At 60.0% G+C, this 24,393-nt stretch overlaps 1 protein-coding gene across 11 annotated transcripts; it reads right to left on the bottom strand.

The window, feature by feature from the left end:
* Positions 1–243: 243 nt before the first annotated feature.
* Positions 244–24,148, bottom strand: LOC112811123 (receptor-type tyrosine-protein phosphatase V-like). Of its 11 annotated transcripts, none has more exons than XM_073884612.1 (34): positions 24,078–24,148; positions 20,084–20,185; positions 18,400–18,464; positions 17,978–18,026; positions 17,533–17,805; positions 17,048–17,317; positions 16,620–16,883; positions 15,489–15,743; positions 15,205–15,387; positions 13,279–13,551; positions 11,125–11,388; positions 10,663–10,929; positions 10,057–10,338; positions 9,613–9,753; positions 9,129–9,339; positions 8,354–8,421; positions 7,249–7,375; positions 7,081–7,128; positions 6,308–6,401; positions 6,043–6,133; positions 5,881–5,957; positions 4,764–4,898; positions 3,890–4,012; positions 3,184–3,344; positions 2,945–3,080; positions 2,553–2,620; positions 2,304–2,460; positions 2,115–2,193; positions 1,948–2,024; positions 1,679–1,807; positions 1,425–1,535; positions 1,171–1,331; positions 685–820; positions 244–470 (listed from the first exon to the last, which is right to left on the bottom strand). In XM_073884612.1, exons 3-34 carry the CDS (start codon positions 18,454–18,456, stop codon positions 411–413), a joined length of 4,827 nt encoding a protein of 1,608 aa, XP_073740713.1. In that variant the 5' UTR covers positions 18,457–18,464; positions 20,084–20,185; positions 24,078–24,148; the 3' UTR covers positions 244–410. The 11 variants fall into 11 exon arrangements, with proteins under 11 accessions (XP_073740713.1, XP_073740712.1, XP_073740710.1 ...); XM_073884611.1 differs by lacking the exon at positions 24,078–24,148 and adding an exon at positions 22,258–22,372; XM_073884609.1 differs by lacking the exon at positions 24,078–24,148 and adding an exon at positions 20,557–20,670.
* Between the last annotated feature and the right edge of the window lie 245 nt (positions 24,149–24,393).

Here is a 24,393-nt window from a genome sequence, read left to right as displayed (position 1 = left end):
ACCCTAGAGACCAAAGTCTAAGGCCCCTGGAAAACTGGGAGATGGGGCATCAGGGGCTGCTCCCCAGGAAAAGCTGTCAGCAGGCAGGCCATTGGTCAGCCCCTTCAGCCAGACCCCACCCCTGCTCAGGGTTGCCCACCAGGCCCTTGAATTGGGCCCCACCAAAGACTGGTGCCAGTCTTTGAGGCCATTTCTTTCCTCCTTGGAGGGTGGACGGACAGAACACACTCAATCTCAGGCTTGACCACATTCTTTATTCCTCAACTCTGCCCCTTCCCAACACAAGGCCAGTGTGCAGGCTGCCCTCCCAGGGAAGCCAGGCCCCAGCGGGCTTGCTGAGGCTCATTGTCACTGCCCAGCAGGGCCCAGACCTCTTCTGCTCCTGCACAAGCACAGTGACCACTGCTGACTCAAGGCAGCCCATCCGTGAGCGCGCTGTTCAGACAGGTGTAGAGATGTATGTACTGCTCCTGGGGGCACACGTGGGGTAAGGAACTTCACCCTGCCTGCCCGTATCTGCAGAAAGGCTCCCTTGTGTCTCTCAACCCTTAGGGTTCCATGCAGGAGCATCGTGGTCCCCAGCACCACCTAGTGGCTGCCCAAATAGTGCTGCCTAAAGGTGGCTCCTAGAACCTTCTCCGCCCCCTTGCCCCTTCCCACAACTGAGCCCTGATGGCCTCTCACCAGCGTTGGGGTCATGAGGCCGCAGGCCTGTGACTGCTGCAAGGCCACATTAAAGATGTCCACGGTGCACTCGGCCCCCGCCTGCTGCAGCAGCTGGTCCATGGCCAGGAAGGTGCCCAGCTGGGCCACACACCTGCTGCAATTGACCCTCCAGTTGGACGGGGTACCGGGGTGGGGGGTGGAGGGGCGGAGAAGGCTGGGGTATCCAGGTATATGGGGAAACCCAACCTGGGCCTGGGGACTGGGAAGGGACACTGGGCACCTGGTGGGCCCAGCAGCTGGGGCCCGAGCCAGGAAAGGGTAAATTCCTAAAAGATGTCATATTCCCCAGAGATATCAGGGCAGAGTAAGGAGATGGGAGCACTGGGAGACTGTGTCCTTTTGACCCATGACCCAAGGAGGGCTCGGTGAGATGTGAGGGCCTGCGGCAGAGGCAGTGAGGGGGTCCGGGCACCCACTCCCCACCCTTTCTTTGTCCAGCAGCACCTGGAGTGGCTGAGCAGTGTGCCTGGCTTTGTCTTGTCCCGAGAGCAGCACCGGCCCACGGCAGCCAAGAAGGGTAGCAAGGTGGTGGCCGGGAGCTCATGCCCTGGCTCCCAGCATGGGGACAGCAGTCTCTGCACCTCTCTCTCCTTCCTGCTCTTCTCCTGGGGGCAAAGCCATCAGCACCAGTGCCAGGGAGAAGCAAGGGAAACCAGCACGCAGCCCACCACCCCACAGCCTGTGGCCCCGACACCTACATGTGTGACCCTCAGGAGGGTACAGGGCCAGCCTGCCACGCTGCTCTTGGCCACCCAGTGCACCGTCACCATGTCCGTGACAATAGGCTGCGTCTCCGTTGGCCAGAACTCCTGTGACCGGGACCAAGTCAGGGCTGCTCAGGCGGCTTCCCAAGCTCTCTGCCCACACCCTGGTCACAGGCCACACCACAAGCTCTCCCAGCCCTGCCCCAACACCTGAGGTTCCCCCCGCCCTGTCTCTCTGCCCCCCTCACCTTCTCCCAGGTGTCGGGCGGGCACAGGGAGACCAGCACGTGGGCCCCATGCTCCCACACCAGCTCCCAGAGCTCCTCGGGCCCTGCAGGGCCAGTCAGCACAACGTGGTCATGGCCAGAAGGCCCGCCCTGCAGAGCACAGGTGGTTGGCTCCCAGGGACTGAGGGTGCCGCCTGCCCATCGAAGCTGCAGGGCCCCCCCAGAAACCCCAGCTCCAGCCTGAGAAGGACAAACGATCCCAGAGAGCAAGTGATAGGGCACCATCTCACCGGGAAGAGCCAGGCTTCGAGCATCTCCTTAGGGGGGCTGTCCTCCCCCGGAGAAAACCGCACTTGAGAACAGTCGTCTGAGGGAAGATGGGGAGGGTGAGGCCGCCAGAAGCCCTCCACCCAGGCCCAGTGTCGGGGCCCCACCCACCCGGACCATGGGCACTCACAGGAGACCATGCTGTCCTGCTCGTAGCCAGGAGGGGGCGCTGAAGAGTCAGCCACGTCCTTGATGGCCCGGAGCAGGAGCTGCGGGGGTGGAGAAGGGCGTCAGGAGGCTCAGCTGGACAGAGCCCACAGAAGTGCCTGTTGGGCAGGGACAGCCCCCCGAGTTGTCACCCCCCTGGTGTGAAACACACCTTGTACTCCTTCAAGAAGCCAGCGTTGGCGTTGGCCGCCCTCTTGGCGCAGGCCTGTGCAAAGTTCGTCACCGAGATGGGCTGGGACCTGGGGGAGGGGCGGAGAGGGGAGAAGGCACTCGGGGTTCCCCAGCTCCTGCTTCTAGTCTTCTCAGCTCTGCCCATGGACAGGATCAGGGGCCTGTTGGTGGGAGGGCACAGGGACCTGTGCCCCCACCCCACAAGGGCCCCAGGGGACCTGCGACTCACTCAAAAGTGTCAGAGGGCCCTTCCAGAATCTTGTTCAGGAGGCAGCTATGCAGGAAGATGTACTGGCTCTGGCAGGAGGAGGGCGCGTCAGTGGCCCAGCAGGGAGATTTCCCAGGCTCCAACCAGCAAGACAGGGATGGGGCGAGGAGGGCGGGATGCTTGGGAACCTTGCCCACGCTGCCACACAGTGTCAAAGCTGGCAGGGGCCTGTCCCACCTCCCCTCTGACAGAAAGGGAGACAGAAGCCCGGAGAGGATGACGACATGTTCGAGCCCCTCCCCCCCAGATCCCCTGTGTGTCCCCGAGATTCCTTTTCCTGGCCCCACGGCCACCCACGTCCCGCCCACTCCTTCAGGTCCCTGGCCGCCCGGCCCAGCCTGCGGAGCCCTCACCGGGGTCTGGATCATGAGGGGCCGGTACAGCCGCAGCACATACACAGCATTGAACACGTCCACGGTCTGCTCCTCCTCCAGCTGCTGCAGCAGCCTCAACAGGGCCACGAAGGTGCCCGTGCGGCCCACACCCGCACTGTGGGGACAGCCCTGGGGCTGAGTGGGCGGAGAGGCAGCCCCGCCTCTGCCCAAGGCCCCGAGCCCTCCCGCCCCCCGCCCCCCGGCCCACCTGCCCTCACCTGCAGTGCACCAGGATGGGTCCGGTGCCCTGGGTGGCCCTCGCCTGCTCCCGTACCAGTTCCGCGAAGGTGAGCAGGGAGCCGGGGGCCTCCGGGACGCTGTGGTCGGGCCAGGTGGTGAACTGCAGCTGCTTCACCCTCCGCTGCTGTTGCTGGGCAATCTGACAAGGGACGGGAGCAGGGACTTAACGCTGGGGTCCCTCTGCTCAGCCCTCGGCTTTCCTCACCAGATCCCTGAGGGCAGGGAGGCTGATGCCTGCCCCCTCAGCAGGGTGGCGGCTATGCCTTCCCCCCAAATCCGATGCTTCCCCCTGCCTTCCCCACCCTCCTGGGTAGTCTCGGCCTCTAGGGGGTGCCCAGGCAGAGGGGTGATGCCGGTCCCTGGGCTTCCTGCCCCGGTCTGCCCTTGTCACAGCCGGGCAAGGCAGATGGGCACCAGGGGTGTGGGGTGAAGCGGGAAGCCCTGAGCCGAGGGCAGGGCAGAAACCGTTGCTTCACCCTGCTCTACCTTTGACACACTGTGCAGCTTTGGAGAAAACTTTAACCTCCCTTTGCCTTCCTGGCCCCTCCCTAACCAACTTCCCTGGACAGTGGCTGAGCACTTAGAATTCTCAGAAGGACGCAGGCCAGGGGACCCAGAGGTGAATCAACCTTCTCAGAGTCTCCGCCCAAGTGCCCACCCCGCCCTGTCCCCTGGGGCACGCACATGCTGCAGCTGGAACTCCCGCTTGGTCCACTCATCCTCGGGCTCCTCAGCCAGCAGGTGGACCATGATGTGACCGTGGGTGATGGGGGTAGGGTTTGCCGGCCAGTAATGCTCACACAGCACCTAGGGCCAGAGGGTCAGAGCAGAGGGGGTGGCTGTGGGCCCAGCCCCATCACTGCCACGCACTGGTTTATCCAGACAACCCTTCCCACCCATCTTTCTGGTCTCTGCCACCCTGCTGAAATTCTGCTCTCTGTACCAACCCAGCTCCACGGCTACCTCATCCAGAAGCCTCTCTCCTCTGGCTGGCCTCCGGCACCATCACCCCCCACACCTCTCATATGACCCTTAGGACTTCAGGGCAGCTGCTGGGCTCCTTTGCAAAACCAGGTGGCTTTATTTAGGGCTGCCTGGCCTTGCCTCGCTGCACCAGCTGGAGGACAAACCCAGCAGGTGTTGTCTCTGTCCCAGGGCCCTGCACTGAGCAGCGCACAGAGGACACGTCCACCGGGCTTGTTGAAAGAAAGGATGCAGAATGCCCTATCTTTGATGCCCACCCTGGGGCCATCCATACCCCATTCTTTCTCCTAACCCCTTTGCGGCTGTCTGCCTAGAGCAAGAGCAAGTGGAGCTGCAGAAACAGCAGAAGTCAGAGGAAACGGAGTCAACCTGGGAGCTTAAGTACCTGGTCCCTCCTCCTGCCTTCTCCTTCTGGGTGGCCCTGGGGACCCCCACCAACCTCCAGGCCTGACTGGCCTCACTCCTGCCTGATCCACCTTCCCAGACCTAAGACTAAGACAGCAAGGGGGCCATTCCTGTAAGGAGAACGTGTGCCACCTGGTGTCCATTCTGGGAAACTACAGGGCATGCTCACCCTCCCGTTCTCCATGCCCACAGTCAGCATGACAATGATATGAACTTGTTGCTCCCACACAAGCCGCCAGAAGTCCTCCAGAGTTTTCTTGAGAGGCCCCTGGGTGGCAATAAATTCCTGCGGGTCGGTGTAGCCCTGTGGGGGTGGAAGACAGGAATGTCTTACTCGATGACTCCTTGGTCCCCCAGGCCCCACCAAGCACACAGCAGTAAATGTCCCATGTGTGGTCTCCAGGAGTGAGGATATTGTGCCTACTCATGTGCAAACACATGAACACATGTGTGCACCAGGAATTCAAACCAGGAGGGGCGGCTTCAGAGACACGGCCAACACTACCCTAGTGCAACCTTGAAGAGGCCAGAAAAACCTGCATGAAAATAACAAGGTCCTCACGTGCCAGAAGTAGTGTCCCCAGTCCAACCTCTTCACCAACCCCTCTCTTAAACCAAACTCCATGTTTCTTCCATGCTCAAAAGTCTTCCATGGCTCCCTACTGCCCTCTGAGTAAAATCCAAAGCCCTTAGCTTAACAATCAAGCCCCTCCTTCATCCAGACCCAATCTGCCTTTCCTGTCTCATCTGCCACTACCAGGCAACCCCAGCCCCACACACCGCCTGTACGCTCCCACCCAGCTCTTCTCTGGCTGTTCTTGTCAGCCAGAATGCCCTTCTTCTCTTTCATTTTTATCAGAATTCTACTCATCCTTCAAGCGAGTACATGTCCCCTCCTCCAGGAAGCCTTTCTTGATTCCTCAGGTAGACTTAATTTGTCTTTCTTCCATGTGCTCTGAGTACCATGCTTGTTCCCTTAATACCTCACTTGTCACACTGAGCGGTAGATGTGACACACTCATGCAATGCACGCGTGTGCACGCACACACGGTGTGCTCCTTCAAAGGCAAGAATGCAGGTAGCCAGCTCTGCCTCCTGCAGGCCCAGCACAGTGCCTGGCACACTGTAGGCCCTCAACAAATACCTGCCGGACTGACCTGGAGGAACACAAGCTGGTGATCTTCGAGGACAACTGCTAGAGCTAGGGTAGGACAGTGTGTCCTGCACAAGGGCCCGTCTCCCAAGCAGACTCCCCCCCGCCAGACAGCCCCGCAGGTGGCCCTTACTGGGATGAAGTTGGCATTGATGTAGTCGGAGTGGGGTTCTCCCTCCAGCTGGGTCAGCCTGACCCGGGAGTGGTCATCTGCAGAGGGGAAAAACTGAGCATCCGGTGCCCGGCGGACACGCAGCCCCCTGCCCACGCCCACGGCCCTGCTGCCGGCACTCACAGGGTAGCACGTGTGGGTAACGGTTCTTGGTGGCATTGGCAGGGTGCTCTGCCTCCAGTCTGGGCTGCTCCTTGCCCACCTCCTTCAACTCCTGCAGAGATTGGGATTGCTGCTGAAGAGGACCCATCTCACCCCACCCCAGGAAAGGGATGGGGGTTGGGTGTGCACAGCTGGGAGCTCCCACCCCGGGCGCCAGGGCAGGTCCAGCCTGAGCTAGAGGGCCCGGTCCTCTCTGCTCTGAGCCCGAGGGCGGTAGAGGCCTTACCTCGAACTCCTGAAAGAAAGCCTGGTGAGCGTGTGCACTCTTGGCCTCATAGCTTTGCCGGAAGCTTTGAATCGGGATGGGCCGGTGGGTCCGCCTGGTGGGAGAGGGAGGGGGTGGGCCCACGGCAGAGCCTGCCCTGAGCTCAGCGGGCAGTGGGAAAAGAGCTTCCCGGGTCACGAGGGAGCATGTGGACAGACAGACCTGGGCCCCACCTCCCCGGAGCTGAGCCAGGATGCATTTCGAGTGCGGGCTAATGCATGGCGGGGGCTGCCAACCCCCAGTGCAGAGACAGACAAGGGGACGGGAGGAGGGCGGGCGGTCAGCCTCGACCCGGGAAGGCACCCGCGAGTCTTTCAGACCCCGGCCCTGGTGCTGAGGAGGGCGTCTGTGCACAGCCGGTGCTCCCCGATGTCAGTTCCAGGTGAAGTCAATGTCAGGGAGCACAGGAGGGACAGAGCATAGAGTGACAGACCTAACATCCCGAGAGAAAGAAAAACATTCGGCCCCATTCCATCCAGAGGTGTATCAGGGATAAGGGCAGCACTGGAGAAGGTGAATTGGAAGGAGGAGGCTGAATGGGCAGAGAGGAGCCAGAGAGCTCTGGGGTCGGACACCGTTGTGAAGGGGTGACAAAGGTGTGAGGTGACCGGGGATGGATGCGGTCCCGGAGGGGCAGGTTGCCAGGGAGGCTGGGGGCAGTGCCACCGTGGCCCGTGCCAGGCAGACCCACACTGCCCAGCGTGTCACGAGGAGAGGCGGGAAGCTGCCCTCACCGCAGGTTGTAAGCTGTCAGCTCTTGGGAAAACCGATTCTTCTCTGCCCTGCAAAGGATGAAGAGGCACTTGGGAGCGAGCCCAACGGGGCAGGGGTGTGGGGAGCTTCTTGGTGAAGATGCCACTCCTCCCACAGCCACGCTGGCCCCAGCCTGCCCTCACACTCACCTCTGCCCCTTCACCCTCCTCCAGCACAGCAGGCCCAGCATGGCACAGACGGTGAGGACACAGCCCCCCGTGATGCCCACCGCTGCTGGGAGGGGCATGACCGCCCCGGAGATGCTGACCCGGGGCTCTAGGAAGGGCAAAGGAAGGGTGAAATACAGTCACCCTTGTCCCCCTGCAGTGACATGCCAACCTCTCCTGGACTTGAAACCCTCTGGATGGAGGGCACGTCGACAACCCACCTCCGGAAGTCCCAAATCCCAACCCAAGGCCAGAGATGGCTGCTGGCGGGACCACCCTACATGGAGACCCAGAACGCCCGACAGGCAACTCTCCCTGCCCCTGGCATCTGAGCATGCCCCAGAGACTCTACTCCCCTCCCTGGCACCCTCAGAGAAAAAGAAGAGGTGAGGACCTGGCTTCCTAGACCTTCTAGGGCTGCACTGTCCAGCATGGTAGCTACTAGCCACTTGGAGCTGCCGAGTGCTTGAAATATGGCTGCTCCAAATTAAGATTTGCTCTAAGTATAAAATACACATAGGATTTCAAAGACTTAGTAATAAAAAAAGAATGTAAAATATCTCATTAATAATTTTTAAATTGATCCCATGTGGATATGATATTTTTAATATCTTAGTTTAAATACAATATTACAAAAATTTGTTTCACCTGTTTATTTTTACCTGTCTCATGTAGCTACTGAGGAATATTAAGCGGCATATATGGCTCACACTTGGGGCTTGCTTTATGTTTCTACTGGACAGTTCTAGACTGTTGGACTGCTCTAGAACCTCGATGGTCTGGGAGGAGCAGCACAGAGAAGGTCAGTACAGGAAGGTAGTGTGATTGTGGGGAGTGACACAGCATTTCATTAATGGTGTGTCTCTGTCTCTCCTCTCCTACTCACCCCCTCAGCCCACCTAGGCCAAGTCTGGTGCCAGGAGCACCTGTATCCCTGGCTCTGGGTCTCCCAGCTCTCCTCTCCCTGGAGTCTAAGCTCAATCCCTCCTGCTGCTGATTGGGGGTGAGCCTCAGAGGGGGGGGATCCCCGCCCTCTTCCCCTCCCACCCGGGGCCCAGCTGGAACCCTAGCCAGGTGCCCATCCTACCTGAGAAGGCCGAGAAGGAGATAATGGTCTCGGGAGGGCTATATCTGGTAAAAGCCACAACACTGAACCTGGGGCAGAGAAACAGGACCTTCTGTTGGGGAGGGGCAAAGAGGGCAAAGCCTTTCCAGGAAACGGAGTCATGAGCAATAGACGCTCAAAAAGTGAGAGCCCGGGCGCCTGGGTGGCTCAGTTGGTTGAGCGACTGCCTTCGGCTCAGGTCATGATCCTGGGGTCCCGGGATCGAGTCCCGCCTCGGGCTCCCTGCTCGGCGGGGAGTCTGCTTCTCCCTCTGACCCTCCCCCCCTCATGTGCTCTCTCTCTCTCATTTTCGCTCTCAAATAAATAAATAAAAATCTTTAAAAAAAAAAAAAAAGAGTGAGAGCCCTCCTCACCTGCTAAGAGGCGATGTATCATGCTGCCTGTAACTCTAGAACAAGCCACCCCTAACCTCTCTTCCATCTTCCCTGCCCTAGTCTGACAGCAAGAAGCCTCAGAAATAGGTACCTACATATCCTTGGCAAGCTGAAGCAGAATCCATTCCCCGCCCCCCTTTTTTATTTTCTGAAAAAAAGAACCATGTAACAGACGGGTGTTCCCTTTTTTGCCTCGCCTACCAGGAAGCCCAGTCAAAATAACTCAATGGACCCTTATGGACCAGGAAATGCTTTCTCTTTGTAAGTCAGTCCAGATCTTTTGTGGAGAAAATGTGCAAACCACCCATAAGTGGAACTCACTTATAAAACGGGCTCCCCCCACCTTCAGTCTTAGCCCTCACCGATACTGGGAACCTGGCTTGAGCTGCCCATTACATATCTCCTGGGTCTGGCCACAGTCTTCTGTACCCATAGGCACCATCCAGGATCTCGGCACAGCCCAGGGCCCCGGGTAGAAGGGGTTGGGAAGCAGGATGGCCAGGTAGGAGTCATGTCCTCCATAGTAGTGGTCATACCACGTGTGGTTGATGGCTTCCTGGGGAGGCCGAACCACTGCAGAGGAGCAGGAAAGGGGCAGAGTCAGCAGTGGGGCTGAAGCGGCTCTCCCTGCCACAAAGCAGCTACCCCATTTCTCTAGCATATTCCCACCATGCACAGTACGACATCAGCCCTATCTTCAAGAATGGTCCGGGTCCCCCTCCCTGCTCCAGCTCTCACGCCAGCCTCAGACATTGCCCCTTACCAGTCCGGTGTCTGGAGCCCCCTCGCCCGGCCCATGCTAGGCAGTCACCAGGGTCTCCCCGCCATCTCCGGCCCAGGACTCACGTGACATGTCGGTGGTAGCAATGATGCCGTACCACTGAATCTGCCCATCGTCCTTGCCAAACATGCCCTGTGTGATCATCACTCCCATCTCTGCCTCCGGCTCTAGCTGGGGGGCTGCAGCTAAGTCCGGGGGGTGCCAGCCTGGGGATGGCGAGGGGAAGACTGAGGTCCTAACTAGGTGCCAGGGGCCAAGGGCAGGGGTCATGCAGTCATATCCCCAGCACCTCTGACAATGCCTGGCAACTGGTGTCTGATGGGCCAGGGTGCTGGACAGGAGGCTCAAGAGCATATGGTATGTGGGCCAGGGCCAAAGAAAGGCTTGGGGGCTGGGGAACAGGGAGAGCCCCCAGCAGGGAGAGCCAGGGCAGTGAGAACCCCTGTGGGCAATGCTCGAGGTGGGCTAGGAGAGCAGAGGGGCCTCCCCAGGCCACGGGAAGGGCTCACCCTCCGCAGAAGTGGCACACACCAGGGTGACCACACGACTCCACAGACCGTTCCTGCCCAGCACGGTGAGGCTGAGGCGATAGGAGGTGGCAGGCACCAGGTTGGGCAAGAGGAGAGCGTCCCCCGAGGTATTGGCCTGGAAGATGAGGTGAGCACCCCCTCCGGCAGCCAGTTGCTCTGCCACCACCAGACAGATGTCTACGTCCCCCAAGGGCACCATCCAGTTCAGGGCCAGGCGAGTGGCCTCGGGCTGACACTGCACGTCCTCCACAGGGCCAGGCTCTGCAGGAATCAAGGCATCTATGTTGTGTGGGCATCGGGACACCCCAAGAGGCTGGCATCTGGGTCAGCTGCTCTCAAAACCAGCAGGTACAAAGGGACTGGGCATTTATGTCCACAGAAAGGGGCCCTGGCCACATGGAGAAACTTCTCCTCTGGACATCACTGCCCGTTGGGAGAAGCATAGAAAGCATATCCCTGGGGCAGGGGTGGGGAAGCACCCACCTGGGAACAGCAGGTGGCTCTGAATAGAAGGGGCAGTGCCACAGCCTGAATTGGAGCCTGCGCTCAGGGCCCCTTCATTCTACCCCGACAGCACCAACATACCGACAGGCAGCACCACGGGGTGAGTGGATGCCCGCAGCGGCCCCGCCCGGCACAGCACTGACAGGGACAGATTGCGTCCCGGCATGAGGTCCCTTAGAATGAGGTGAGCCTGGCCGAGCCCCAGGGGCCGCTCCCAGGAGAGGTGCCCAGCCTCTGAGAGTCGGGCATGGCACACCCCGTGCCCCAGGGGGCCGCTGGCCCAGGCCAGGTTGATGACGGCGCTGCCCGCCTGCATGGACACCAGCAGCTCACTGGGCGTGAGCGGGGCTGTGGAGGGAAGGAGAGCGGGTGAACCAGGCTGCTGAGGGCCCAACACACGAGGCTACAGGCGCGCTGACCCCAGGCGGGGCCCTCGGGTGTGGAGTTTGGGAAATGGAACTAGCAAGGGGGCTAAGGTACTGTCGAGAAAAGGATCCGGGGGTCTCAGAGGCAGCCCTGCCCACCTCTCCAGCCCCCACTCACAGGTCCAGCCGGAAGCATTGGCTGCTGCCGTGTGGAGGGGCCCAGCCTTCGAGACGATCTCCACCTCGTACTGAGTGCCCGGAGTCAGAGCTGAGAAGCTGGTGCTGTCCACCTCAGCTCCCACGGTGCGGGTGCCTGCCTGGGCCCCTGCCTGGTACAGAGTCACCTGGTAGCCATCTCGTGCCCCTGGAGCATGGGCCCAGGATGCCCGGAGCTGGGTGGGACCTTCAGGGGTCACATTTACCAGAGGAGGGGCGAGGGGGGCTGTGGGGAAAGCAAGATACAGGAAGCTTGAAGAGAAGAGAGGTGTTATAGGCCAAACTACACCCCCCCAAAATTCATGTTGAGGTCCTAACCCCCAGGACCTCAGAATCTGACTTTTTTTGGGGGATAAGATCTTCAAAGAGGTCATTAAGTAAAATGAGGTCATGAGAATGGAACCTTCATCCAACATGACCCATGTCCTCGTGAGAAGAGGAAACTCAGACACACCCACGCACAGAGGGGAGACCATGTCAAGACACAGGGAGAGAAGATGGCTGCCTGCAAGCCAAGGAGAGAGGTCTGGCATCGATCCTTCCCTCAAAGCCCTCAGAAGAAACCGATCTTGCCAACGCTTTGGTCTCAGACTTCCTGCCTCCAGAACTGAGAGACAATACATTTCTGCTACCCAAGCCCCCAGCCTGGGGTGCTTTGTGCAGCCCTGGCAAATGAATGCAGAAGAATACAAACCAAATCTCTGGCTCCCTCCTCCCTTGGGTGTCCCTCCATCCTTTCCAGTCAGGAAACAGCAGCTCAGCGTGGTCAAGTGAGCCCAGGATTCTCCCCAACAGAAGCAGCACCACATCAGGGCTCTGGGCTCATGGCTCGTCCCGGAGAGCTGTGCACAAGCTCGCCCAGTAGTGCATGAGCGAATTAATCCCTCTCCCTACCAAAGCACCCCTCCTGGAGGCAGGGCTGGACTGGGCAGCACCGGAATTAAATCCAGTGCCTTTTCCCAGCTCCAGCCCCTGTACCCAAGCAGCTTTCAAAGACCTCCACGTGACTGGGCAGGTTCTCAAGGACAGGCAATGTCTAGGGGCCCAAGTAGTGCCCCTTCACCCTCAGCGGGAGCCCAAGCCCTAAAGTCACATAAGCCTGGCCCAGTCACCTAGTCAACACCTCCTTTGCAACTGGGGGAAACTGAGGCTCGGTGAGGAACAAGGTTTGCTCTGGGGACTGAGCCATAGCAAGCACCCAGTTCTCCTGCCTCCCAGGCCAGAGCTCTTTCCAGCTTCTTCTCAGGCCTGTCTGAGGTCACATAGTCCCCGGGAGGAATCAGGAGGGCAGGGCAGGGGGTGGGGGAGTCACCACACTGGAGAAGGCTGATGCTGAGGGTGGGGGAAGGGCTCCAGCAAGAATGCGGGAAGCAGAAAAGGCAGGAGGACCCAGGCCAGTGTGAGAGGGAGCTTCCAAACCCAGCTCTGTGGCTCTGGAGGGTTCAGGGGCAAAGGGGAGAACCCTGCTGCGTGATGCACAGCATGTCCCTCGCTTGACCCTTTCCAGCGCCGGCACCCTCCCCCCACCTCTGGAGGTTAGGATGTGGCAAGGAGCACAGACCCTGGGTCACAGTGCTGGAAATGGAATCCCAACTCCCCACTTAGGGCTGAGGAACCCAGGACAAGTGACTTGGCTTATCTGTGCCTCAAGTCTCTCATCTGTGAAATGGACAGAACCATAGCATCCACCTGCTAGGCTGGTCGTCATGAGGAGGAAATGAGAGAACACAGGGAGAACACTTAGCAAAGGGCCCGGTGAACCTGAGCCACTGCTGTTGCTATCAGACACTCCCAGCCCAGGGTGGGCTTGGGGCTGGGTCCTGGCTGGGTCCCCACTGCCCCCTACCCCCGTACTGACCACGCGAGAGCCTGGAGAGTGGCATGCCCCGGCCGCCGCACAAGAGCAGATCCCTGGGTTCTGCCCACCTTCTAGGAGGTCCCAGGGGTTCCCAGTTAGGGACGTGGGACCTCCTGGTGTCTAGAGGTCAGGGAACAACCACCATCACCCCAGCTGCCTGCCCACAGATGACAAAGACATGGAGGAGAACACGTAGTCCCCAGGGAATCCAGCCAGCAAGGGTGGCCAGGAAGGAAGTGGTGTGCGGGCGGCACTCACGCGTCCAGCCCGTGGCGTTGGCTCTGCTGCTCTCATCTGGACCCCGCAGGGTGGCCAGCTGAACCAGGAACTCAGTGCCTGGGGGCAGCTGGGCCCAGGAGAAGTTCTGAGCCTCCGGAGCCAGAGTCTCCTTGCTTTCCAGAGTCAGGGGGCTCAAGCGGTAAAGCCACAGCTGGAAGCCATCCCTGTCCCCGGGTGGGGGGCTCCAGGAGGCAGTCAGGGCAGGAGGCTGGGAGGCAAGGCCCAGGCTCAGGTTGGCAGGAGGAGCAGGGACTGCAAGGTCAAGGAAGAAACAGATTTGGAATGACCCAAATCCCCTGACATTGTCCCCCGCCTCCCCTTTCCCACTACCTGCACCCTTTTTCTGGGTCTCCACAAGAGCCCCAAACACTGCCAGCCTACAAATCCAGCTTCCATGGGACTCCAAGCACACTCACTTTTCTTTCCCAAGGAAATCACCTGAGAGGCACCTGGGTGCTCAGCTGGTTAAGCTTCTGACTCTTGATTTTGGCTCAGGTCATGATCTCAGGGTTGTGAGATCGAGCCCTATGTCGGGCTCCATGCTGAGCAGGAAGTCTGCTTGAGGTTCTCTCTCCCTCTCCCCTTCCGCCCCTCCCACCTCTCTCATACAAATAAATCAGTCTTAAAAAGAAGAAAAAAGAAAACCACTTGAAAAACATGGGTCTCTGCCCTGATGTCTGCGCCCCCACCTCCCCACACTGTCAGCTTCTTGAGGGTGTGATGTCTTGTTCACAGGGTCCCCACAAGACTCAGCACCCACCTCTTTAACCCCTTAGGACCCTGGTCAGCTCACCTGCTGACATTCAGTTCCCACAAGCTCATTCTCTCTCCCTCTCCTCCAACCTCCTAAGGGCCTTGGTGCATGTTTAGCCTCTCCAGAAAGCCCTTGTCTGTCCGACTCCGACTGCAGCCCTCTCAGCTCACTGTCCTCCTCCTCCAGGAAGCTTTCCCTGACTCCCTAAGCCAGTTTCCCTCTTGTGAGCCCTAAAAGATTAGACTGAACCACATACCACATAAAATTCCTGATAGTCATCAATTTTAACCTATAAGAACACAGTTGCATGTGGTTTGAAATACATTATGCACATTCCTATCACGCATTTACATTTATAATTTGATATATAAAATAGTATATATTATATATGTGCATGTGTGTATATATCTACATATAATCCTCTGTTTACTGTCAGTCTTCCTTTCTAGACTGTCTTGTTCGTGGTTTTTAGCCTCAGCATCTCGCCCCATACCTAAAACATGGGAAGCACTCACTAAATATTTGTTGAATAGATGGATAGAGGGATGGATGGCTGACCCGATGGTAGGAGGTGGAAGATGCTCGCAAACAGATTCACCAAAGGCCCCTGTTGGATGGGCACGTGACCCTCCAAATCCAGAACGTGCACACAGAAGAGCAGACAGTAAAGGAAGCTGGGCCCCCACCCCCATTGTCCTGGGCCGGCCTCCTAGAGGCTACCTGGGAACTCAACGGGGGCAGGCACGCGGCCTCACAATGCTGGAGCTGAGGTTCCCTGTCCAGGTCCACACTGATACAGTGTAGCAGGAGCCGGGCATTAGAGCCCTCAGAGTCAGGAACTATCTGGAACTATCCGGTCCCCAGGGACAAGACTGCCCCGTGACTTCTGGCTGCCCTCCTGATGCCAGGTGACCCTGGAGCCTTCTTGCTGCCCTGGTACTGGGGGCCCAACCCATGGCCAGGTCAGAGGGGCTGCCCCTGCTGGTGACCTCCAGGGACTGTGGCGCCAAGGGCTCTGAAGAGAGGGGCAGTTTGGTCAGGGGACCAAATAGTGTCTGCTCCCAGCTCTCCTGAGCCTCCCTCTACCCAGATGTCCCTCCCCAAGGCAAGGCCTCACCCCAGGGCCAGGGGACACAGTGGCCGGCACTCACTGGTATGGTCTGTGAGGCTCCAGGTCGTGCCCCGGGTGGTGGCAGGTGGCACGGAGATGTTTCTGAGGAGGTCTGGGGCTCCCTCAGTGTAGAGCAGTGCCTGCCTCCTGGGATCCCTGGTGGCCGCCAGCCCATCCAGCTGCAGGTTGGTACCATTGCTTCGTCTGGGCTGGGCGGTAGAATCTGCAGAGGATGCAGTTTCTGGGGAGTGAGGACCCAGCTGCTTCTCCATGCAGGTGCCCCTGGGCAGGACCCCAGCCCGTTCCCCACCAGCCCAGACTCACCATCCAGCCAGGCACTGGCCCGGGCCCAGGCGCCGTAGGGCCCAGCCAGAGCCCTCAGCTCCAGAGTGTAGTGTCCAGCGGGCAGGGGCCCCGGGAATGTGGCGTTGAGGGCTCCAGGGCCCCGAGTGGTGTTCTTCTCCACCTGCCCGCTTAGCCTGAGCAGGTAGCCCTCGCGGGCACCAGGCCCAGCCTTCCAGCTTGCCCAGAGCACGGAGGGCAGGGGAATGAGCACCAGGTCCAGAGGGGCAGAGGGATCTATGGGGACGAGGAGCAAATGTGTGCAGAACAACCTAACCGGTGGATGAGAAACATCCTCCCCTCCTCGTGCCAGCTTCTTCCCGTTTGCTCTAGGCTGTGTCTCGCCCAGAGGCAGGTGGCTGCCCTTTGCCATTCCCAGTGAATTCTGGGATCTGGCCTCGAACAACAGTCACAGAAAGAACACCTCAACTGACCAAGTGTGTGGATGCCAGCAGGGGTCTAAGCGCCCCACACGCACCGCCTCACGAGCACTCCCCGCAACGCTGCCACGATAGGGCCCTCTTACCACCATCCCCCTCTAAAGAAGCAGAAATGGAAACACAGAGATGCTAAGTAATGGGTCCAGAGGCCCCCAGCCAGTGTGAGGCACCAGTGAAATTTGGAACCCACCCAGTGGAACGATCCCTCCACTCTTAACCACCGCGAGACGGGGCATCTCGGAGCAAAAACGTGGCGACGTCCACGTGGGCTCCACGGGCACCCAGCCCAGGCGCAGACTGGCGTGGCCGCTCACCAGCTGCTTGACCTTGGGCCCCTTCTCTCTGCACCTCAACTCCCTCTACCCTACCCGGGGCGGGGGGGTTGACAGGGCTCCGTTGGTTTGAGGACTAAATGAGATGATCCACAGCAAGTGCACATCACCATGGCTGGCCCGTGAAGGCTGCAAGTGATGATAACTATTGCACCACCTTCATCTCTTCAGAGGCCATCCCCCCCCACCCCCGGCCAGCGGGGGGGCGCTCCCTCCAAGCCTCACCCCTTCCCCGCAGGATTCCAAAGGCACTCCCCTCCACCCTTTGTATCCCACCCACTCAGTCAGAGAAGAGCTGAGGAGCCTCTGCTGTGTTCCCCGGAACCCCCCCAAGCACTCACAGGTCCACTCGGTGGCATTGGGCCCCGCCACCCACTGGGGCCCGGCAACAGCCCTGAGCGTTAGCTTGTAGGGGGTGCCGGGAGAGAGGTGAAGGAAGGTGTGATTGGAGACCCTGCGTCTGACTACCACGGTCAGGTTGGTGCCACCCAGGAGGTCCGTGAGCACCAGGTGGAGCCAGGCAGCCCCCTCAGATCTGTTCCAGGAGGCTTGCAGGGCACTGGTGCTCAGGGTCCGCAGCACCAGCTCAGGAGGAGACACGGGGGCTGGAAGAAGGATGGAGAGAGCAAAGCCAGGCTTACAAAGAGCCCTGGAGTCGGATCCTGCCGCCAACCAGCTATGTGGGGACAGGGTTGCCTGTGAGGCTCTGGACACCCCCCACCACTCCCAGACTGGCTGCCACCTGGGCCTTGCCAAGTGCCTGCCTTACCTGTCCACTGGTGGACGCTGGTCTTTGCCTGGAGGTTGCCAGCCCAGGTGGTAACCTCCAGAACATATTCGCTACCTGGTAGGAGGTTGCTAAAATTGTAGGACAAGGTGCCCGGTCGCATGGAGATATTATGCGCTAATGTCTGGGATTCTAGGTGGTAGAGGAGAAGTTGGTAGCCATCCTGCTCCCCAGGGGCAGCCCCCCATGAGGCCTCGAGGCTGGATGGGCTCCCAGGGCTGTGGAGCTGTAGGTTGTAGACAGTCAATGGGGCTGTGTCAGAGGGAGAGAGAAGCACCAAGTTCAGGGTCAAAGGGGCATCACCCATGTGCTTCTAGTGCTTCTACAAGGGTCACCGTAGCAGGCATAGTCCTCAGAGAAGTTGCCCTCCTTGGCTACCCTGTCCCTGGTCAATCCTCCAGGACAGCTGCTTGGACCGCGAGTGATGCCTGCCCACTCCCGGCCCCCCTAGCCTGCAGACCACACACCGGTGCGGGCAGTGAGGGTGACTGTGGCATTCTGTCCGCAGGCTCGCAGGGCAGTCACTTCCAGCAGGTAGCGACTTCCTGGCACCAGGTCCCGGAACTCAAAGCTGGACGCGTCGGTGTGGGCCTGGAGCGGCTGCCCTTCTGGAGAGCCCAGGGTACTCAGGTGGGTGAGGCGGAGGGCATGGCTCAACTTGTCTGGCCCCGGGGCTGCCCAGCTCAGAAAGAGGCTAGTAGGCTTCCCCTGGCTGCTGACGTTCACTTTCAGAGGTGGTCCTGGAGGAAGGAGGTGCATTCAGAGTCTCCCAATGCCCTTTCTCCTCTAAAGAAGGAGGGAAGGCAAAAAAAAAAGGGGGCCAGAGCAGAGGCCAAGTCTGGCACGGAGAAACTAAGCCTGCACCCCCACTCCCTACCTCCCAGACCTCCCTTCCCTACTGAAGACACCTACCTCCACTCTCTCCGTCCGGGCTCCCTGCCAGGGTGTGACATTCATCTCCCTGTAAGAAGGAAGGGAGGAGGGGAGAGGAGATGGGCAGAGGGCTCTGGGGTCTACGCCTCCGGGAAAGCCACTGGGGGCCAGGGCCCGGATCAGAGGGAAGGCTATGCTTGTCTGGCCCTCCCCCAGACAGGGCCAAAAGGACATCACCGCTAGACACACCTAAGGCCCGGGAGCCAGCCCCGGGCAGGCAGAAGCAATTTGTTCTTGCTGTGCTCTGAGCAGTGGCTGGGAAGGAGCAGCCCCTGCTCTGCTTAATGCAGACCAGCTGTGGGGCCCCCGCAGAGGGGTGGGAGCCTGGACAGGCCCCCAAGGACAGGGCCCCACCCGCCCACCTGCCCCCAGTGCCCACCTGCCCCCAGTGCCCACCGTACCTTGGCCAAGAAACCCCAGAGCCAGAGGAAGGCAGCAAACAGGATTGAGGGCCTCATCCCGATGTCTGTAAAGGAAAGTTAAGAAGCAGCAGGGGAGGAGCCAGTCCCCCCAACCCTCCCCTTGCCCCGCTGGCTGACTGGCTGGCTGGCGGGTGGACGGGCAGGCAGGCAAGGGTGGGAAGGCCGAGTTCCAGGCAGATGGCAGGCAGCAGACAGCCAAAGAGCACGGGGCTGCCTCTCAACCCGGACCCTAACCGCTCACCCCGCCCAGCCTTGGCAAGATTCCGTGAGGGGAGAAAGACCCCAGGGCCCAGAAGGTAGAAGGGGACTCCCCTGTCAGGCTGCAGATAAGCCCACCTCTCCCTCTGCCTCCCCCCTGCCTCCACCCCTCCTCCAGCACTTGACTTTCCAGGGAGGACTTGGGAAAGACCAAGACAAGAGATGGCCTTGCCAGTGGACACACAGAGCAAAGGCAGCTGGCTCCCCACTCCCTGACCCCAGAAGAGTGTGGCTCTGTTGACTATCAACACGTGGCAGATAGGCTGTTTGTGTTCAGTCAGGGGAGGGGGTCCTAGTGACACCACATGGATGTGTGTCCCTGTGGAGTGGATGGCCCAGCTGGGAGTGTGTGTCCGCTTCTGTGCACCCGTGTGGCGTCATGCCCTTGTGGACAGAGGCACAGGGGCATGTTCTAAGGGCCTTGAGTCACAGACATTATAGATCTAGAAGAGTGCACCTGGCCCTTGGCGACCAATCTGTTCCCACTCCCTCACTGCCCAGATGAGGGAGCTGATCTCCAGAGAGGGGAAGAGCCCAGCCCCAGAAGGCAAACCCTGCTCCTCACCCCCAAATTGGGGTCCTCTCTGCTTGGAACTCTCTGAAGAGCTACTTGAATCTCTAGGATATCTGCTTTCTCTCCCCCACCTCCTCCCTAGATCAGTGGGTGCCCACCCATCCCCCCCAGCCGCCACTAGGCTGCAGGCAGGTGAAGGCCCAGGGGAGCTTCCCTGAGGCTTGGCCTAGAAGCAAGGCTGCTTCACCCCAGCCTAAAGCCTGCTGCTCACCTGGAACTGCATCCAGGTGTCCCCACCCCATGACAGCTGACGGTGGGGAGGGGCGGGGAGAGGCGGGGAGGGGAGGGAGACCAGAAGGAAGAAATGGCTCTGGGCCCCGGGAAAGAAGCCCAGGACTCAGGCACTAACTCAGGAAGTGGGGAGAAGGAATAAGCAGACAACAGGCAGGTATAGAAACTGAACACCAGGACCCCTTCCTGGGAGCCAGGCTCTCAGGGGCCAGCCCCAGCAGGGAGGACAGGCCTGCATAGAAACCCGCTCAGCCTCGCTCCAGCTCAGTTCAGAGCCAGGGGCTGCTCCCTGCCCTTCCCCCACTCCACCCAGCCCCAAACCTCAGAGCCACCCACCCGGCCTCTGGACAGGGGCCTGGAAACTGAGCACTGCAGACTCATCAGATTTTCCAGGCTGCGTGTGCATGTGCGTGCGTGTGTGTGTGTGTGTGTGTGTGTGTGTGTACATGCACGCATGTGTTCTTTCAAAGGGGAGCGGGGCGGGGGGGCATGCAGAGAGCAACTGGGGAAGCTGATACAAAAGAACAAGGTCCCCGTCCCCGTCTGGCCAAGAGGTGGGGGAAACATCCTCCCCTGCTCCCCTCCCCCATCCCACCTCACCTGGGGCACCTCACTCTGCTCTTTCTAGCAGAGTCTCAGTCAGCAGCAGCAACAGGGGAGAAGTGGGGTGGAAACATCCTAATTCAGAATCTAGTTGAAGAGCTGTGGCAAGACACGGTTGTAGGTAAGGGGGGCGGATCTCAAACCCTGCCTGAGAGGCCCCACAAAACAGGAGCCTGCTGGGGACAGCATAGACTCCGTAGCTGGACTCTGTGGACAGTCCAGGAGGAGGCACCTGGCCATAGAAGGCACATCTGCCAGGCCCCCTGCCAGCCTTGCTGATGGAAGGGGGGGCTCCAGAAAGGGGGTAGAGAGGATCTGACCCATAAGATGCAGCCTCCCCAGCCCAACCCTCTCCATTCAGCAAAAAAGTACCACAAGTGCTGTGTCTCCTGCCCAGCAACCACTCCCACAGACAAACCCACATCCTCTCCCTAGAGAACCCCCGGGGTCCTCCTGAGGTCTCAAAGCACCTTACTGATTCCTTCTGGAAAGAGCCAGCCAGGAGGCAGAGGAGGGCAAGAGACAGGTCTAGGCATCCTGATTCCCAAATGTGAGCCAGCCCGGTCTCTCCCCGCGGCTGCCCCACATGGTTCCCTTCCGGTCCTCCCCCTCCGCTCCCACGGCCTGCAGCTAGGCCTTGGGCACCCCCACACCAGGGGAAGCCAATCACCAGGCAAGAGAGGGGTAGGATGGATCCGGACAGCCAAGTCTCCCACTCTTCCTCCCACGCCCTGGGGAAGGTCACCAGGGAGGGGCAGACCTAGATTCCCCTGACCAGGCTGTGGGAAGGCAGCAAGGGGCTGGAGGCAGCGGATTGGTGACGGTGTGCACGGGTGCGCCGGCGGCACGGGCACGTGTGTGGAAGGACACGCTGTGTGCACGCGTGTGTGCATGAGCCGTGAGGGTGCACATACCTATCTGGATGAATGTGCATGTGTGGGCATCTGCGTGTACATGGGGGTGTCCAGGGACATTGTGGAGGGGGAGAGGGACAGGAAGGTCCCTGGAAGAAAGGACCATGTCGTACAATAGATGTCCATCTCACCAGCTCTGGCCTTGGGAGAGAGGGAGGGACTCTCTCCCGTCCTAGCGTGCCTCCTACAAGGGACCTGAGTTCCAGCAAGCGGGCAAAGAATGGGGCTCTTTCCTGCATCTCAGGCAGGCCGGCCTTGGCTCCCCAGGTGCTGAGCTGGCCGGAATCACTGGTCCTTCGGGGGCGTGGGGTATGGGAAAGTCCCCTTCACCAACAGGTCCCCAAAATGTGTCAGGGAAAGTGGGTCAGGCGGGGGATGAGCTTCCGGATGGCCAGCACAGAGGCAGGGCCCCGGGACAGGCCCGGTGGGTCTCCCTCTTGCTTCAGACTTCACACCAGCGGGCCCAGATCACTGCCACACCGCCTAACAGCGATAGCCTGCCCCACTCGTCTCTCCTGCAGTGCCTCCCTGCTTCTCCTGGGATGAGGCCTCCCAGCTCCTAGCTCACTGCATCTCTGTCTCCCCCACACAGCCAGGGGCAAGCAGGAGCCTGTAACACTGGGGCAGAAGCAGGCCTAGGCTGGCCCAGGATTTGGGGGCGGTGTCGGGGAGGACCTATGATCCTAGGGCTTGAGAGAGGAATGAAGAGGGCTAGGGAGGGGAGCAAGACATGTGGAGTGTGCAGGACCCCAGAGTCCTGGCCCCCAGCAGCAGGCCCCGGGCCCAAGATCCTCCCCTTGGGAGTTTTACAGGATGGCAGGCTTTGACTCTGGAGCTTGCAGCAGCTCGGCCTGCTCCCCAGGTGCTGCCAGGGAGCAAGAACCTCTGGGAATTCCAGACACAGCTGCCCCTCCAAGGGGCTTCTGACACTGGGGACAGCAAGTGGTGACTGGCAGCCCTGGGATTGGGGAATGGCGAGAGGAGGGGGGCATGTGCCCAGGCAGCTCTGTCCCTGCAGACTAGCTGGAGAAAAGGAGCAGTCAGGAGGAAGAGGGTCTGGGAGAGAGGGGACATGGATCTTCCCTCTAGAACATACTCCCCCGGCCCCCTCCGCTGGCCGGCTTCTCCAGCTGACAGCTCCTGAGCCCTTCAGAGGCCCAGCCCCATTTGATGGATCAGAGAGGTGCCAGGACCCTCCACCTGGGAAGGGAGGAGCCTGATGTGGAGACTGAGCCTCAGGGAGATTCAGTAACTCACCCAGGGTCACACAGCTAGTGGGCCACAGTTTAGATTCATTGCACGTGGGTCTTTTTGGCTTTCAACTGTTGCCGTGCTTTTTTTGGAGTCCAGGGTGGCCAGAACCTAAATCCCAGCTCTGGAAGGCAAATCAGCTACTGGAAAGATGAAGGCTCGAGCGCCGTCTGGGGCTGTTCCACCCCAGGAATTAGGAAGGTTCTGGGGGCGGAGGAGTCACTTCCAGGGAACCCTGGGCCTTCCCCCATTCCAGCAGCCTGGCCAGTCTGGGGAGGAGCTGCTGCAGGGCATCTTGTCCCATCCGCGGCTCGTGGGTGGTGCGCTCACCCCTCCTGAGCTCTAGCCCCACACCCCCATGGATGTCCAGGCATTTCTAAGCAGAAGGGAGAGAGGGGGCAGGAGGAAAGGAGTGACTATATCCCCCCAACCCCAAACACACCCAAAGGGAACTGAGAGATCCTCAGGGTCTTGCCTAATGCCATTGCCTCCACCCCCACCCCCAACTACCTCTCCCATCTCCTGGCCCCCAGCTTCCTTGCTCTTCACCCAAGAGCTCAGCTTCCTGCTCCTCAAACTGCTGCCGGGCCCAGCCTTGGGAGGTTAGAGGGTGTGCTCACGGCCCACCATGGGGCTCAGACCCTGGAAACCTAGTAGAAACCTGGAGGCACTGGTGGACCAGTGGGGGGAAGGCTTTGCCTGCTTCCTCCTCCCCACCCCTGTGGTATCCTAGCTTCCTGTTCTTGATAACAATCAACAGCTTGGCCCCACGGGGGTGGCTCTCTTTCTGATCCCCTCCTGCCCCTTTCTTTGATCCCGAGGGCCCCACGATCCATCTGTGGAGATACTGGTGGGTTTGGGGGAGCCGTTGAGGCAGAAGCCAGCCTCAGGTCACTTCCCACTGATTTACCAGGGATTCCCAGGCTATCCTGCACCCACCTCCAGCCTGTTCTGGGTACCAGGGCTGACTACTACTCCAGCCCCTCCTTTCAGGGAAACCACCCACTCCCCAGAGTGAAGAAGGGTCCAGGACCAGCTGGCCCAGGAAGGGCTCAGAAAGGACCCGGCGCCTGGTCCCCCCCTCAACTTCCAGAAGCAACAACAGGCACTGGGAGGCCTCCCGAGCTCCAAAGGGTCATCCTGGCCTTCGTCCCACCCCTCCTCCCGCCACGGGCCAGCAGCCGAGGCCAGCACCCTCCCCACCACCCCGCCCGTGTGCGCACCCCCTGTGTCTATTGTAAATCATTTCTTTTTTGCTGTCACCATTTGACAGCTGAATCAGAGAAGTGGGAGGAAGAGAGAGGATGGGGATTGCGCGTGTTGGGGCCGGGAAGGGAAGGGTGTTTGGAATGTTACAAGGTAGAAGAAGCTGTGCCGCGAGCATGAACCGGCCGGGCTGCTGGCCAGCAAGGGGCCTGCCGAGGCGAGGCAGGGGTGGGGGGCAGTGGAGTCTTGGACGCGGGGGCCACTTTCTAGGCCCCAGGCATCCAAGCACCCCAGAAGCGAAGAAGACGCAGGAGTCCCCCCGGTGTGAGGGCCAGAGACTGTCCGCTATCTGTAAGTCTTCTAAATAGATGTCGGGATTCTGGGAGGAAGCCTGGAGGGGCTGGGGGCAGGGAGAAAGCGCCCCAGACTCTCCTACAAGCTGTCTCTACTACCTACTTCCTGGCTGGCTGGTCCATCTCCAACCACAGGTAGCTGACAGCTGGGGTGTGGCTCAAGTTCTGGGGATGACCCTTCTGGTCCGGCCTGGGACTTTCTTCCCCATCGTGGAGCAAGGATTCCTGCCTCCTTCTTCCCTCACCCCACCCCACGTCTGCACCCACCTCTGCTTTGAGAAGGTGCAACCTGGACCTGACCATGAACTCACAAGGCTTGAAGGGGCAAGGGCTTCCAGGACCAGGGCTTTGAGGCAGAAGCAGAGGAGCAGAAGTCAGTCTCTGGACAGGGCCAACTTGAGCAGGAACAACTTGGGGTTTCTGTGTGGGACAGCATGGAGCTGGGGGTCAGCTGAGCTCTGCCTGGTAAGCAGACAGAGACTGGGTGTGACAAATACCCAGAGGACAAGAGTCCAGGGAGCAAGGGGGTTTGGGAGCTAGGGGAGCCAGGGTGGTCAGGAACAGGCCGGCCCCTCCCTCTCCA

This window comes from Callorhinus ursinus, unplaced genomic scaffold (genome assembly GCF_003265705.2).
Source record: "Callorhinus ursinus isolate GAN/ISIS: 27379988/994484 unplaced genomic scaffold, GSC_fseal_2.0 scaffold57, whole genome shotgun sequence".
NCBI lineage: Eukaryota > Metazoa > Chordata > Mammalia > Carnivora > Otariidae > Callorhinus > Callorhinus ursinus.
Note: the sequence above shows the minus strand (reverse complement) of the source record. Positions and strands in the feature narration are given on the sequence as shown.

What these genes read in the sequence shown, in the direction of transcription:
- LOC112811123 (XM_073884607.1), bottom strand. Translation starts at nt 20,622, where the DNA reads ATGCCTAGACCTGTCTCTTGCCCTCCTCTGCCTCCTGGCTGGCTCTTT. An exon ending in CAACGCCACGGGCTGGACGC is followed by an intron (nt 11,389 to 13,278) that starts GTGAGTGCCGCC and finishes CTTTCCCCACAG; the next exon opens with CCCCCCTCGCCCCTCCTCTG. An exon ending in TGCTACCACCGACATGTCAC is followed by an intron (nt 9,340 to 9,612) that starts GTGAGTCCTGGG and finishes GCTCCTCTGCAG; the next exon opens with TGGTTCGGCCTCCCCAGGAA.